The 16,434-nt window shown below is 40.2% G+C and overlaps 1 protein-coding gene across 1 annotated transcript; it reads left to right on the top strand.

Moving 5' to 3' along the window:
- The first annotated feature begins 258 nt into the window (after nucleotides 1-258).
- FBXL3 (F-box and leucine rich repeat protein 3) lies at nucleotides 259-16,432 on the top strand. The gene is made up of 5 exons (XM_027442814.3): nucleotides 259-507; nucleotides 4,960-5,323; nucleotides 7,129-7,251; nucleotides 10,317-10,488; nucleotides 14,543-16,432. Exons 2-5 carry the CDS (start codon nucleotides 4,961-4,963, stop codon nucleotides 15,184-15,186), a joined length of 1,302 nt encoding a protein of 433 aa, XP_027298615.2. The 5' UTR covers nucleotides 259-507; nucleotide 4,960; the 3' UTR covers nucleotides 15,187-16,432.
- The last annotated feature ends 2 nt before the right edge of the window (nucleotides 16,433-16,434 follow it).

Genomic DNA, 16,434 nt, shown 5'->3' on the forward strand with positions numbered 1-16,434 from the left:
CCGCCATACACCACTCTGTCTTCTTCTCCTAGCAATATCTCAAGAACTTTATTCCCACTGATGTCTGCTTTCTCCACTACATTTATTCCCAATGCTAGCCTGGCACGGGGCGTCCAAATTACTCCTACATTTAAATCTATGAGCGACGAATACACCACTTCGCCCGTCCCTCCCGCCCCACCCAACGGCCCCGGGGCAGCCGCTGAGGGGCGGCCATTACGGGGCGGCCCCGCCCTCAGCGCAGGGAGGGGGGGGGTGGCGTCGCCTCACAGCCCGCCCGCCGCCATTTTGGCTGCGGCCGCGTCGCTTCCGCTGCCGCCCAGTAAACAGGGGAAGAGGGAGGGGAGCGGCGGGACGGGGCAGACAGGCAGACAAACGGGCAAAAAGACAGACGGACGGACGACGACGGCTGCCGTGGAGGGGCTCATGTGGCCGGAGCGGAGGCGCCAGCGCGGCCCGAGTCCCGGTTGAGGCGAGGCGAGGCGCGGCGCAGCGGGGAGCCGCCAGGTGAAGGGGCGCGGGGAGGCGGGGGGCGGCGGAGCCCCGGTGCTGCTCGTCGTGACCCTGGCAAGTGGCCGTGATGCCCCCTCGGCGCCGCCCCGGGCGGGTGTTGGCAGCAGTTTGGGGTGTGGGGGTGTGAGGGGGCTGCCCCCTCTCCCCCTCCTCGGGCTGTTTCTAGAACAGCTTCGTGCCTGCTGTAAACAACGCGGGGAGCTCCGCTGGGCTGCCCCATAGCGAAGCGTGGCCAGCAGGGTACGAGCAGGCGTGCGCTGCCCACACCCCCTTTTATTATTTTATTTTTACTGCCGTCGTGCTCGTGCTCGGCGCTATAAACAACGCTCGGCGTGTGCGGTGCTCCTCCTCCCAGCCGGGGGCTGAGCAGGACCATACATACCACAGAGGAGATGTATAGCTGGTGTCGTGCCCAGCTCGGAGCCGAGATGTTATTCTAGGCCGAGAAATTAATTTGGGAAATCTGAACGAGTCGGGCATTGTGGTATCACACCTCTTTTTACACTGGTAGAGTTGGCTGGTTTCTTTCCTTCTGTCGTTTGTTTTGTTGCTGTTGTGTTTTCCTTTCTGTCAGTGTCTTTGCTTTAAAAAGCAAACTTGGTTACAGCAGTGATTTGGAAGGACAGGTTGGTGGTATCACCTGAGTATGCCAGAGAGAGTTAAAGATGGTTCAAACATTGAAGGAAGTGTTAAACAATCACTGTTTGAAAAATAAATCTGCTGATAATTAATACTAAGTAATTAGTATATGTTAATATGCTCATAAGGAATCCTGCATCAGTGTCTCCCTTCACTGAACATGTTTCTGGTGGTCTTAAATTCAAAATGGTTAAGTATCTAGACTATCAGACACAAACAGAAGAGAACTGCTCAATTTTGTTTGCCTGTTCTTAGTGAACCTTTTTGATTCTCTTAATTGACTTTTTTTAATAACTTTTTATGGCTCTGCTAACTTCTGTAGGGAAATGTGCTTCAATTCTGCACTTGTTCTACTGTTAGGCATGCTAAGAGGTTAAAACCAATTATGTTTTTTAAAATCTTTTGCAATACTTTAAATTCTACAACAAGAAAAAGACAAAACAGTCATCTAGGATTTAAAATCATTGTTTTTAGTCTTTAAGCTTTCTTTTGTGATTTTTTGAGAAAGTTCCACATGGGACTGTTTTTCAAAATTCATCTTTCTCTTTTAAATTTCAAAAGCATCCAAAAAGTCATTAGCAAAAAAACGTTCTCTGGAAATACCTTTTTCTATGCACTACTTTTTAATGACGTCTTATTTTCTTGGAAGGTTGTGACCTAAAGACTGTCAAGTACAGTTCTATTGATGATTATTTTGTCTCAATTATTTTTTGTCTGTAAAAACTACACCCTGCAACTTCACAAGTGGGTTTTGATCTGTGACCAGTGTATATTAATTACTTAGAACTCATCAAGGTTGGTCAGTGAGCTCCAGGGTGCAACTTTTAATTTGGCTGTTGATGACTTGGTCCACTTCTGTCAGTCATGTCTCAGAGGTTCTGAGAAGAAGAGGTTCAGCTGAAAAATCACAGTTCTGTCAGTAGCAGTGAGTTCCTTGTCATTTCTTCTAGAAAAGTGCCAGATCTACTGCTTCTGTCTTTGAAAAGGTCACTTAGTAAATGGATTGTCAATGCAAATCAACTGTACTCTGTGTGCACAATAGCCCCTAAATGTGGTAGGGAAGAAAATCCAGAGCTTGACCCCCTGGAGCTGTGATGAAATAGCATGATAACGTGGAGGATGGTGCGTTTATATTAGCCTATCATCAAAAGATGAGGCAGGGTCTTTGTAAAACAAGACTTGGGGAGCTAAGTCTAATGCTCACCGCATGTATTTTTTACCTATAAAGAAGAAATGGATTGGAAATCAAATACCAGGCATGTGCCATCTCAGGTTTGGCAAGTGAGCAACTTGCATATGGCAGTTGCTCACTAGAAGCTAGTTGTTTTGAGTATGTTTAATGTAAAGTTTAAAAGAGTATTTCAGTTCAGACTAGCTTATTGCAGATAAATGCTAAGCATAGTGCGAAAATGTTATTGTAAACATAAACACAACAGGTCCCCAGTGGATTTGCTAAACTAATTAGCGGAGTGATTAGATACTTGTTCTGACTATTCTGCTTTCACAGATCCAAAGTCCAGTTCCTTCAACTTTGTTAGATGCGGGTGATTGAATGTGACTATATCCAGTTTTATTGCTTTCCATCTGTGTAGTGAAGATAGCAGCTCAGCCACGGAGCACTCTCAGGTGGAAAGCTTGTTCTGCCACTGCAGTCATATTTTGCATAGGTTTGTAGTCTTGAGCTGTGGATCACAGTAAGTAGTTCTCAGGAACTAAGAAGAGGTTTTCTTGCTCTTATGATGGTGAAATATTATGATTGTCTGCAGTGCTAGTGGAATGAAAGAATCAAGAGAGAAATTGTATTCATCAGTCTTCCATGACAGTATGTTAATGTTTGATCACAGCGTTTTATAAATAGTCACAGACCCCAACTGATAGCTCACTATTGTCATGTGAGTAGGAGGCATGATTAAAGTATCTCAAAGATAGATGAAGAGATGCTGGCTTTGAGAAAATAAGCTGTGATGCATTGGATGATAAAACAGTATGATTTGTTGTATGGGTATCTAGGGTATTGCACTCCGTGTTAAAAAAGACCTCTAAACTTTTACTTGGTTGTAGTACATAGCAGGGAAAGTTAATTGTTCAGATGCCAAGCGAACTGGACAAGTGTCCTGGTTGTAGCTGGCATAAAACTTAACTTCTCCACTGTGGCTGGTCGGGTGCTGTGTTTTGGATTTAGGAGAAAAGTAACACTGACAACCCTGATGTTTTAGCTGCTGCAGAGCAGTGCTTGCACAGAGCCAGTGACTGTTCAGCTTCTTGCTGCCCTGCCATCAAGGAGGCTGGGGGTGCACCAGGAGCTGGGAGGGGACGGAACCAGGAGAGCTGGCCCAGGCTGGGCAAAGGGATGTCCCATACCATAGGACATCATGTGGAACAATGAAATTTGTTGGCTTAGGTAGGGGAGCTGCTCGGGGATGAACTGGGCATCAGTGGGCTGGTGGTGAGTGATTTGTCTTGCGCATCACTTGTGTGGTGTTTTCTTTTTTCCCCTCTTTCTTATTAAACTGTCATTGTCTCAATACATCAGTTATCAGATTTTTTTTTTTCCTCCAAATTCTCCTCCCCCCATCCTGCTGTAGGGTTAGCTGCCTGCAGGCTTAAACTGCAAGAACACATAGTAGTCTTGTACCTGTAATCATACTTGACCACTAAGTCAAAATTATTTCACTGTGTGTGAGGTGCATATTTATTGTCCAGAAATCATGACAGGGTTGGAGGTGATTACACATATCAAGCCTACTCTACCACCCTGGTTGTCTTTAGGGACTTCAATTGAATGTATAGTAGTTTAGTTTGAAGTCTCATTCGTAGGCCTTAAGGACATGGTGTGCGTCACGTTCAGGCTTTTAAAAATAAATGTCTGGATGCAAGTTCAGTTTTAAGCTGGTGTGTACAAAAGAACATCAATAACTGACGTTAAATTTCAAATGTGCATAGCGGTGTTTTTTCATATTAAATACATGAAGTTATACATAACTTGTTTAAATAGGACTGCTAGAGAAGAAGTATATGCTACTGGGAATGAGGTAACCTTTTGCCTCAGATTTGCTTAACAATGTGATTTTGAAGAAAGTTTGCCTCTTCTGTAATCTGTCTTAATTTTTTTGTGGGTTGGACCTTCCAGACTGTTTATCAGAAGTCTTTCACAATCCCTATTTACTAATTGGCTGGAAAAACTAAAGCACGCATGTTCTTGATGAAATATGTTTTTTAAGGATATTGATTTAAAATACACACACTGAAGTAACCTCTTTACTTTTTAAAAAAAGAAAGCTATTTCTGTCTGTAAATAAAAATTAACTGGCCAGATACAATACCTGCTAACATGTATACATTCTTCCTCTTTTGCCTGCTCTGACCTGTCTTTTGCTTTCCACAATTTCAAATGTTATTTCTGGTAAATAGGAGTAGGGGAGCACTATGAATAATAACTGTTCACAAAGTAGTTTGGAAGAATGTCTCCATTCATGGGAAATAGAAGTGATAATCAACCAAAATGGTGAAACAAATTAGGTTCAAAGTGTTCTCAAACACAAAAGCAAAATGATGAAAAGACAGTGCCTATATTGTAAATGGTTCGGTGGTGTTAGTGACTAGGAAAGTAATATTAAATTCACCTATCTAGGTGGTAGTATGATTTTTAGACTTGCATTTCAAATTCATTGCTACTTGTTTTTTTTCTTTACACAAAATCGTGGTTACAGAAAAGGTGCATCTTCACCTCCACAATTTTCTATAAATACTGTTCTTTTGAGCTGTCTTATACTTAGAAAACTTACAGAAATTTTCTTGTTCTTGCAGAATGAAACGAGGGAGGAAAACTGATGAGGCCAACAACAGTTCATCTGAACAGACAAGTGAGAAAGAATCCAAGAGACACAAGATCACAGATGAGAAAGCCATCGTCGCGCAGAGTCCTGACTGGGGTAACCTGCTCCAAGACATTATCCTGCAGGTATTCCAGTACCTGCCCCTTCTGGATCGTGCTCATGCATCGCAGGTCTGCCGAAGCTGGAACCAAGTGTTTCACATGCCTGATCTCTGGAGGTGTTTTGAGTTTGAACTGAACCAACCAGCCACATCTTACCTGAGGGCTACGCATCCTGAACTGATCAAGCAAATAATAAAGAGGCATTCCAATCACTTGCAGTATGTAAGCTTCAAGGTAGTGTATTTTATAGGCTCTTTTAATACCTTTCTAAAAATGTGTGTTAAACTTCTGTTTTTTTCATTTTATTAGGATTGTTTCAAGGAAATGTACTTGAAACAGTTCTGATGATTCATCTAGATCAATATCAAAGCATGAGAAGTACTCCGTTAATATCAGTAGTTGAAGTACTGATATTGGCAAATAATGATTGACAGTTGCAATCAAAACATTTTGACACGCTGAAAGTTAAAGAACATCATTAAATGTTAGGAAAGGCTTATGACATGATCTTTGTGATTAGGATCCTCAGTTAAGAGGGAATATTGCAGCTCTCAGCCTGGAAGACCTAGTTCTCAGGCACCGCATGCTGAAGAAGTAAGTTCTCCAAATGGGTAGAGATGCATCTTCTAATTCATTATTTATTTGAATATATTTTGGGAAACCGAACTTACAGCAGCAATTCTGAACATGCTTTTTTTTTCTTGAGGTATCTTAGCTGCTTAGAATTCTGCTTCAGCAAGCAGGCACCTGTAACTTCAGTATTGTTAGTAAGCAGTAAGCAACTAGCAAATTTACTACCAAATTGTATGGGATTGTCCACAGCATTTAATCAGCATGGCTGCCTTTCAGTAAACTGAAAAAAAGTGCATGGCCGTTGCTCAGGAGGGTATATCTGCCGATTGTGTCTGGCTGAGAAATACCTTTTGGTCAGGACAACTTTGTTAACATCATGGAATTATTTTAAATGGATGAAAACTTTGAACATTGGCCTACAGATTCCTCTGTTCTAGAAGGGTGGTGGGAGACTGTAGTCATGGCTATGTATGGACCAGCTGTGGGGTAATTCCAGAAAAGAAGTGGTTTGTGCAGCAAGGTGGACATGCTGTTTACTTGTTTCTCAGATCTGGCAGGTTTAATGTAGGAAGAAGCATCAGAGTGGGTGGGTAGTTGAGGTACCTCTGCTGGATGATATGCATTGCAGCAGCTTGATACGATACTGGATGTAGACTGGTTATTTGCAGGTTTGCAGGTGTTCCTGTCTCTTTAACTTCTGTTCAAAGGGAAAACAAACATTCATCAGGCATAGATTGATTGCTGATGAGGTAGCATGGCATATGGTAGACTTAAAGTTGATGTCCCTATCATGCTTTTTTACTGTTCGGGAGGCCTATAAAGGTGTCATGAGTACTGTATTTAAGAGGGTATTCTGAAAGTGCATCTGAGCATTGGGAAAGTGCCACTGGAGGCATGTTAAGTGATTCAGCTGTGTAACAAAATGATAATTAAGTGGTGTTTTTTTTTCCAGGGTATCCATTTCATATCTGTTGTGGTGTTAACGATGAAGGTGTAGCTGTGTATGTTCAAATGATAATGTACTTGATTCTCCAGCAGCTCTATTATGAGCTGAGTCACCATAATGGAAGCGTCCTTTTCACACAGGGAAGGGTTGATAGAATTCCCACATATTGATAGGAAATACGGGGACAGGTTTTGGAGCCAAAAGAACCTTCACCTTTTTATTACTTGATGTCGACCGAATACCTTGGAACAGACTGCTCAGCTGACCTCTCACCATGCTAAGTTTTAGCAGAGGATTTAGGAGCGCAGTAAGTTGATAGCAAACTATCTTGGATTTTTGATATTTGATTTTTTTTCAGCAGGAAAAAAAATAAAGGACATAAGTTTAAAAAAAGTAACTCATTGAGATTTCAACATCACATTACAAAAGATTAAAAAAATAATAAAGTATAGCAACTCTTTTCCTAACAGTTGTGTTTTGATGCAGTATTTTCTGAATCAATGCATTTGCTTTTGTTAAGGTGGACAGTAGCAAGGAATCTGCAGAAGCAGCTTGTGATATTTTATCACAGCTTGTGAACTGCTCTTTGAAAACACTTGGACTAATTTCAACAGCCCGGCCAAGCTTCATGGATTTACCAAAGGTATTTTAATGTGTGTTTTTTTTTTTCTATGTAAAATATTGCAGTGGTTCGTGTAGCTTAATTGTAACTTAAAGACAAGATTTTTGTAAGAATGAATCTTTGGCAGGGATTTTTGGCAAAGAAAAATTAGTATTATTGGGCTCTACTAAAAAACTTCCATATTCTACTAAGATGGACATCTGAAGTTTCACTTGTTCTCTGCTTCATGTGAGAACTTGGTCCTGATTTTATTTTTCAAAGTATTCCTGTCTTTTGGCTTTGATGTAATAGTGGGTAATGTGTTGCAACTCAGGAGGCTAGAGGCCTTGTGTCTGTAAGTGTACTATGGGAGCAAACAATGTTTTCTTTAGGAAACAATTAAAATCCAAGTGGTAGAGTTTCATCCCTGTGGGAATTAGACATTGATTTTTCTTTAGAAGGTGGTATGATCGTGACTTTTCAGTGCTTTATGGCACAATCAGGTGTTGAATTCTTAGTTAAGTGCACTATATTTCTGTTATCTTCTGTCAGATTTCTACCAAATATGTCTACCAAAAATAAGACTGCATTAGAAGGCTTCTAATCTAAAAGAAGAACCTTTTGTATGCAGTTCTGAGCAGGAATCCCTGCTAGTGAAATAGAAACATGCTATTGTGGAGAAGGAGAGTGGTTGTGGTAGCCTGGGCAGCTTGTTATATGCAAGAAGATCTTGGATGTCTGTCAGCCTCAATTCTAGAATCCAGTCGACATGGATGCGAAGAGGCAGTTAGAGCTAAGCTGTTAGCTGGATCACGGTGATGTCACTGCTGATGGCAACAAGGACAAGGAAGAGGTAGGGACAACCTCAGGAAAGGAAGTAGGATATAGGGTTTAAGCAAGGTTAACTACAGAAGGATTATCAATTATTATCCTTGGCAGTGATCACAGCCACGTCACTTATGTACCTTGAATATGTATTTTTAATCCTTAATTTTCAGAAAGGTTTTTAAGATCTCTATTTTTTCTATTTTTTTCCTCTTTCAGTGTGCTTTGAGCTGTGACCTAAGAAAACCTAAACATCAGTGGGAAAAATTCAGACTTAATGTGTTCGTTAATGATACTTTGCTTAGCTTAGTATATTTTGTCGTTTCTTAATCTGAATGTCTGTCCATTTTCAACTGGAAGGATATGTTGTGGTCCTGTTCAGCTTGCTGAATAAATATTTGTAGTCATTCATGGTGAGGTCTTCTGCAGCTTTGATTCTTTTAAAATACAGACTTTCTTGTTCTTAGTAAGTTTATATGTGGCCTTTTAAGAATGTTCAAAATAAGTCTAAATCAACTCTGGGCATAATTTGCCTTTTGATATTTACCACTCCAATAATTCTGTTGCTGGCAAATGCTGCCAGCAGTGATTCTTTTTTTATTTTTCTAGAATACTAATGGAGCTAAAGAATAGAATTGGACCAAGAATAAGTTCCTCTGGGAAGTCTTTATTAAAAGGCCCATTGGTTGAGAAGCAGCCAAAAATGAATAGATCTAAAAAATGGTTAACATTATGTAATTTTTTTTATCAGACTGCATAGAAAGTCTGAACTACTTGGCATATTATCATTGTTGGCAGTCTTCTCATTTCAAATAGTATGATGTCTGAATATTTGTAAATCATGTTTAGCACTATTTTGCCTAAGCACATTCTACTTACATCTTCTAAACAGTCTGTAATATCAGGACTGTGCTGTGGGCTGTGTGTGTGGCAATATTAGAGACATAAGATCATGAGCTTTTACATTTTTGCATATTATGTATCTTCTGTTAACTCCTCAAGCTACAGTTTTAGGCACCTGTCCTTTACAAACATGTTTGATTTTTTTTTCTTTAACTTTCTATTTAGTGTTAGTCTTAGTAGATGGAGTTGCATTCTAAATAAAATAAAACACAATACTAGCATTCTTTGAATATAAAGTAAAAATATTAATAAAGCACCTTTTCCTCTCAGTATGTTATGTGTATAATTAGTGTTGTGCACATGGGAGTGGTGTGTAAAGTCAAAATACCTAATGCTTCTGATTGGAACATTGTTTGCATTTGCGTGAACTGACTTGCCCAGTTCATGTTAATTAATGAAAATACTAATTCTTGCTCTAAATCTAATTGTCTGTGAGCTTTAGTAAAAAGCACGAACACATCACATAAAAGCGAATACTGTTGTCAAGCCTTCTCTCACTTAACTGTGTTCAGGATTGTGCATATGGATCAGTGGCACAGTGTGGAAATCAAAGTAAAAGTTTAGGATGCTTAGTGGAGTGCATGGAGGAAGTACTTGCTTGTAAATCTTGTAAGAAATCACGATTACAAGCTAGTTGCTCAATTCCGTCATACCAGTGATGATTTCTGTGAACACTTTTTTTCATATCTGTTCCTTAGCCGATGTTTTTCAAGGCATTCTGTCTTTACTGGTGACTTTGGGTCATTCCACAAAGATGCTCAGGAGCAACCTTCAATGTTGGACCAACATTAATTGCCAGTTAAGCAGCATCAGTAATTGATTACCTGTTTCCTGGCTTTTGACCACCACAGTTGGCTTTCTAAGACGAGTAATTCCAAGCTTAAGTACTCTCTGTGTGTGGCAGCCAGGCAGCAGTGCTGTTTGGCTTTGGGTGCTTCTGAATAGTATGGGCTTGCCACGCTTGGCTGTTTGCATCTCACCGGGGCAGCATAACTCGCCACAGGGGACTTTCTGCTCTAGAAGATGCTACTTTAAAAGTGTGACTTGCAAGTTTTCCTTAAAATGAGAGCTTTTGTGCTCTCGCTTTGCTTGTGGCCTTCCATATGGCTTTAAGTTCATGCAGTGGATTGTTCTGGGTCGGGTTGTCAGTTTGTTTAATGTCAGACATTCTGATTTGTCAAATACTTGACCTGATAACAAAAAATATTATGCTTTGTTTTACTCAAAATGTCTACTATTTTTGAGTAAAGTAATACCAGGTTAATAGAAGGCTCTCTCAGCAAATACTGCAAATAATAAAAGCCAGGATGATTGTGTACAGCATAAAGCCATTGAGATTTTTTTCAGATACCACTTTTTTTTTAAACTTTTTTTTCCAGTCTCACTTCATTTCTGCGCTGACGGTGGTGTTTGTAAACTCCAAATCGCTCTCTTCACTAAAGATTGATGACACACCAGTAGATGATCCATCTCTCAAAGTGCTAGTGGCTAACAACAGTGACACGCTCAAGCTGTTGAAAATGAGCAGTTGTCCTCACGTTTCTCCAGCTGGTAAGCTACCATGTTTTGTTTACTAAAATGTACCTGTTCAGTTCTGTCTGAAAACTGGTAAACTCCTGGAAAAAAAAGGCATAGGGTGAGAGTGAGGCGGAATATGGTATCTACAGCAACTGTTACTAAAAAGAATATTAGCTGATTGTCAATCCATCCATCCCACTGCTTCTCTCTGCAGGAGTCTTGCAGATTGACTGCTGAGCTAAGAATAAAATAGTGCATGCTCTGGACAAGCACATAACCTCTTGCAGAGGTTCAAAGAGCACATACTGACTTGCTAGTGCATTATTTCTGCAATGAGTATTTAAGTATTCCAGTATAATTAAGGTTTTTCAGGCTGAGTTCCTTTTCAGCAGTTAGTTGTGTACAGGTTCTGAGTGCTGAAGTGCCGTGGATTATGAAGATGCTGGTGCAGTCATTCTGGAAGAAAACAGCTTAATCTTTTGCTGGGGAGCATGTGCAGGCTGCATCAAAGACGGAGAGATTTGCTAGAACTGTACAGTTCTTCTGCCATTACCAATTATACTTAATTAGCGCTGTAAGTGCGTAGCAAGAATGAAATTAGCTTGTATCAGAATGAAAAGGTTGAAGTTCATTGTTGAATGCCATATTTTGTTGAGGTTCATAGGATTAATGTTTGTGGAAGGTTTATGCATTGCGCAGCAAGTGTAAGATTGCTGTCACAGCCCATCAACTTCACACTTCTGGTTTTCACTGAGAAATGGAAGAGGAATCATAAATAAGATGCTAACAACTTCATTAAATTCCTCTTCTGGGGATAGGTAGAAACTATGGTTACCATAGCTTGCTTCTTGCCAGTGTACTGCAACTGTAAATATTACATGTAAAATGTAGCAGCAGGACCCCTGGTATGGGGAAGGTGATACTGCAGAAAGGTCACAGCGTTGTAATGATGATAAACAAAACACGAACTTAATACTTTTGCCAGGTGTAGCTTGCAAACCAAAGCTTATGTCTGGTTTTGTAAAAAAGTCCTGAGGATGCAGGTTGTTTTGCATCAGGCTTGTCCAGCGGAGTGTTTACCAGCTTGTTAACTGGAATGTTATTTCCTTCAGAGCTTCATAGTTATAGATGGGGGTTGTTTAAATTAGCTTGAGTGACTGTTTTTTCCTGACTTAAAATGTCATTTGAGAATCTTTCTGTGCCTGAGGAGCACAGGAGCTATAACAATGTCTAGCCAGAAGAAGATGATCCAGCAGTAATTTGTAGCTAGGTGTGGGATATCATTCCCTTGAACTTGGATGCAAGAACAGCCTGGTGGTGTCAGCTCTACTAGACTGTGCTGGTTTGTGGCTATTGCTTGCGAGAAGGCTTTATGGAACATCTTACGCTTGGTAATTTGGGGGACGATGTGGGTCTGTAGAGTTGCTGGACTGGTACATGCCATTTGATCCATACCATGCAATGTTTTAAACTAAAGAGCAATGGGAAGGAATGGCTATGCCTGCTTAGGGAACGACAACAATTGTGTTCTCTGTTCCTTGAGTTGGAGTGAACAGAATGGGATCAGATGTGCACGTGACAAAACTGGAGTGCTAAGCAAATGGCAGAAGAATTTGATTGCTTAATCTATGTTTGGGTGTGCCTTGAGGTGGAGAGAAAAAAGTAGAACAAAAGAAAGGAGCTGGTATGTGGGTAGTTGGCTTCTTAGCAAGCAGATTGCAAAAACGAGACTCTTGAAAGTGAGGAACTCTCAGCACAGAGACTTACCTGTATTTTTTTTTTCTAATGGGAATATTTTAATTACCAGGCTGCTATAAATTGTGGAACAACTCTAATTGAGCCAAAAGAGTCATGAGTTATGCAATAGCAGTTACTTGTAGATGCGCTTTAAATGTATAACGTGCCTTCAGATTGCAGTTTCAGGGTGAGGGGGAGATGTTCGGTACTAGACTAATTCATAAGAATGTTATTAGTGAAGGATGGAGAAGAGCAATGCAAGTAGTGCAAAGAGAGGTCCCACTACTGGTGGGGTAAAGGAAAAAGACTGATTTCAAGCTGCAAATCATTTCCAAAAAATGCTCTGAATAATCCCTAGCTTACTGTACAAAAACAGGACAGCATGTTTGGGTTTGGTCTGGAGTATATAACAGCAGTGATGTATTTTTAATCTTTTGTCAGCGTACCCAGAATTTCTTTTCCTTGCAGTTTCCAACCTGAACTTTAGCTTCCCTGTAGGACTGCAGCAGTATCTTGTAAAAAAATAAAATAAAAAAATCTATTTTTAAATCCACATCTATGTGGTGTTACTTATTACTTGAAATACTGTCTATTGCAGTATAGTGGGAACTAAAAATATTTCTGTAAAGGCTGTATCTTTGCTTGGCTTCAGGGGTGGTAGAGTTGTATCTGAATGAAGAGCAGGAGAGAAGAATGGATGCAGTGGCCCAGTGGCCACATCAGCAGTGTGGAGCACAGCAGAGGGTTTTTGATGCAGATCTGTGCAGTATGCTATCAAAGCAGTTTACTTCTTGGTGGCGTAAAGGTTGAGGCAGTGCTTTGGGATGTTGTGGGAACGTAGCACTTGCAGCACAGGCTCTAGGCAGGCCCTCCAGCTGGCCAACCATCTGCGCAGTGCCCTGCATGTGGAACTGACAGTGAAGGCAGATTTCATAGCCTGCACATGATGTGGCTGTGCAATTCTAGACCATAAAGGATCACAGCAAGCTGAACCCCACTTCTTCCTTTTTTGGATTGCACTAGTCAATAACATACCTTTAAAGTTAACAGATGACTTTACAAAGGATGTAAAGGGGGTGAGCTTTTAGATGCTAAATCTGTAGCAAGTTGTTTCCTGAAACTAGTGATGAGAGGAGGCTTATGAACCCTGCTACTTGAAATAATTCAAACAGCTTCAACAAACCAGCCTATTACAAAGCAGCGTGCCTGAGTATGCTTACATACCACAACTGTTTTTACAGGAAAGAGTTGCAATAGGAGTTGAATTAAAATTCTGTTTACCTAATTTTTTATTAATCTATCAATCTTTTTATGTTTGAAATGACAGCACTTGATGCACTTGGAGGAACTCTTGCAAATTCTCAGGCAGAAAATACCTACTTTTTATTTATTCATGCAATATTTTTACAATTTTCTTCAAATTTTTTAGGCTTGATACAGGCTTCTTGAATTTAATAACCATGTCTGTCTATAAAAAGACAGTTATTTTTCTTCCTGTTGCTTCACAGCCATAGTTGGTTGAGCTCAGTTTTTTCAGTTCCGTGTTAGATGATGCATCCTCACTTCTCTATTCATGGAAAGACCACATCCTGAATTTTGTGCTGTTGTCTGGGCCACGTGAAATGTAGGGGTCTATGCACTTCTTGTATCTGCAAATAGGATGAATGGAAACTTTATAGGCTGTATCAAAGCTTTTTTGTTAATGTCTGTTTCTTTCATGTTGGATTGATTCATTAAAGGGAGAGAGTTTGGGGAAAAAACAACACCACTGTTCTAGGAATACTGCTCCTAGTTATTAGTGTTTTCCTTCTTGTGCTGTAGATTTTCCAAATTTCAAGATGCACGGTTTGTCAGTGTTTGCTCTTTCTAGCAGCAATGACTTCTCTATTTAATGAAAAGCAAACATTCTTTGCAAGTTTGCATTCCTCAGGTGACAGCTTCATTCTTGTCTGCTTGGTCAGCTACAGACGTGGACAGCAGTAGTCCCAGAGCAGGCTATGGAAGTAACTCTATGAATAAGCCCCTTTACAAGAATGAATTTGTATATATGTGGATTTATGACAGGGCAGATTGGAGTATGCTGTTTAGATTTGTGACACACAAAAATCAAATACAGAAAAGTATACAGTCTGTAGCGTATGTCTTTCTTTCCATGCACAAAGTTACAACACTCATGTGAGAAAAGATTTGTGTTCCGGTTGTCCAGTATGATTCTATTTTGATATGATGGCTTGATTGCATGTAGAAATGCCTGCTCTTTGCACCCTCGTGACACAAAGAAACTAATTCTTATGTTTCCTGTTCGTTTTTTAATATATTTTACCTGCATAACGATGTTCTGTTTTGTCAGGTATCCTGTGTGTGGCTGACCAGTGTCATGGCTTACGTGAACTGGCGCTCAACTACCACCTGCTGAGCGATGAGCTGCTGCTCGCTCTGTCTTCTGAGAAACACGTCAGGTTGGAACACTTGCGCATTGATGTTGTCAGTGAAAACCCTGGGCAGACTCAGTTCCACACCATCCAGAAGAGCAGCTGGGACGCTTTCATCAAGCATTCTCCTAAAGTAAACTTGGTAATGTACTTCTTTTTGTACGAGGAAGAGTTCGACCCGTTCTTTCGCTACGAGACACCTGTCACTCACCTTTACTTTGGGAGGTCGGTAAGCAAGGATGTGCTTGGCCGCGTTGGGATGACGTGCCCGCGGCTGGTGGAGCTGGTCGTGTGCGCCAATGGACTACGGCCTCTGGATGAGGAGCTGATCCGTATTGCCGAGCGGTGCAAGTACCTGTCGGCTGTCGGCCTAGGGGAGTGTGAAGTCTCTTGCAGTGCCTTCGTCGAGTTTGTGAAGATGTGTGGCGGCCGTCTCTCTCAGCTTTCAATTATGGAGGAGGTTTTGATTCCTGACCAGAAATACAGCTTAGAGCAGATCCACTGGGAAGTTTCGAAGCATCTTGGAAGAGTCTGGTTCCCGGACATGATGCCCACATGGTAAAGTCCTTAAGAGACTTCAGGGCAGACGGAATAGCACCTTAAACCCAAGCTCATCATGTTGCAATTAACTGTGCAAGCTTACTTAATACTATGATTTATTACTGTAAGCCACTGCATTGTTTGATGGAAAATTACCATTTAAAAATTATTTATGAATTCCAGACTTAAAAATGGAAATCACAAATCTCTCAAACCCTTTTTCATTCAAACAAAATCTGTTTCAGATTTTTTTCATCGATGGCTTAAATTTTTATGGAAAAAAAATGAAGCATTGAAATGTACCTGTGTACTATTAAGTCTCAATATTCCATCCTTTGATTTTTTATATGCTAATATTGAATGCAGTTGGATTTGATCTAAAAGCAATGTGAATTGCATGCTCTGCAGACTATGGCAATTCTAAATCCAGTTACCTAGATGACAGGATTAAGATCATAGGGAAAATTCAGGAGGCCCTGAAATACACACATTCTTTTATGTAGGCGTTGTAAAAAGCAAGAGCAATACACAATATTGTAAGTTAGATAATTAAAATACTGAATTTGCTACCTTACTCAGCAGACTATTAGATCCATCTAAAATGTATTTAGAGTGCAAGCAAACAGTAGTGAGAGCTACCACAAGTGGTTTGCTTTTCATTTTTTCTTCTAGACGTTTTAATATAGTTTGCTTATGGGGTCTCAGATTCATGTCTAAACCTGTTTTAAGGTATTTTATGTCTAGCTCAGGAAGCGCAAGCATTCTGGGGAAAAATGTAGATACATTGTATTTAAAAACACAATGGAGTTAATGAGCTCTTCCTGCACATTAACCGGTTTTGCAGCATAAGTTTAGATGGAATGATGTACAGTTTATTAAGTGGACGCTGCAGTGTTTAGTGGGGTGACATGGATGTCGACAGTGTGAGACGAGAAAGGTGAAACTCTGGTGACCAAGAACCTTTTAACTAAATCCTAGATACATTGGTTGCTTTCACTTTGAGGAATAACGGTATTGTAATAATTGCTTAAGCTGTATAAATTAATTGTACACTGTAAATCTGTTTCAGAAATGTTTATGTATAAAGTGAATGTTTGATAGATGATCATTTTGTATACCTTCTAATTCAGCTAGTTCAATCATTTCATATTTAAAAACCTAAAAGCAGTAAACTTGATGTGAAGTAGAGCAATAGGCAAAAATTGTTTTGAATATTTGGTAAATGAATCTTTTTGTTTTAAATATTTGGTAAATCTTTTTTCTTTTTTTT

The sequence above is a fragment of the Anas platyrhynchos genome, chromosome 1, assembly GCF_047663525.1.
Source record: "Anas platyrhynchos isolate ZD024472 breed Pekin duck chromosome 1, IASCAAS_PekinDuck_T2T, whole genome shotgun sequence".
Classification (NCBI taxonomy): Eukaryota; Metazoa; Chordata; class Aves; order Anseriformes; family Anatidae; genus Anas; species Anas platyrhynchos.

Coding starts and splice junctions, on each gene's coding strand:
- FBXL3 (XM_027442814.3), top strand. CDS start 4,961: ATGAAACGAGGGAGGAAAACTGATGAGGCCAACAACAGTTCATCTGAA. Junction 5,324..7,128: donor TGCAGTATGTAAGCTTCAAG/GTAGTGTATTTT, acceptor GCTTTTGTTAAG/GTGGACAGTAGCAAGGAATC. Junction 7,252..10,316: donor GCTTCATGGATTTACCAAAG/GTATTTTAATGT, acceptor TTTTTTTTCCAG/TCTCACTTCATTTCTGCGCT.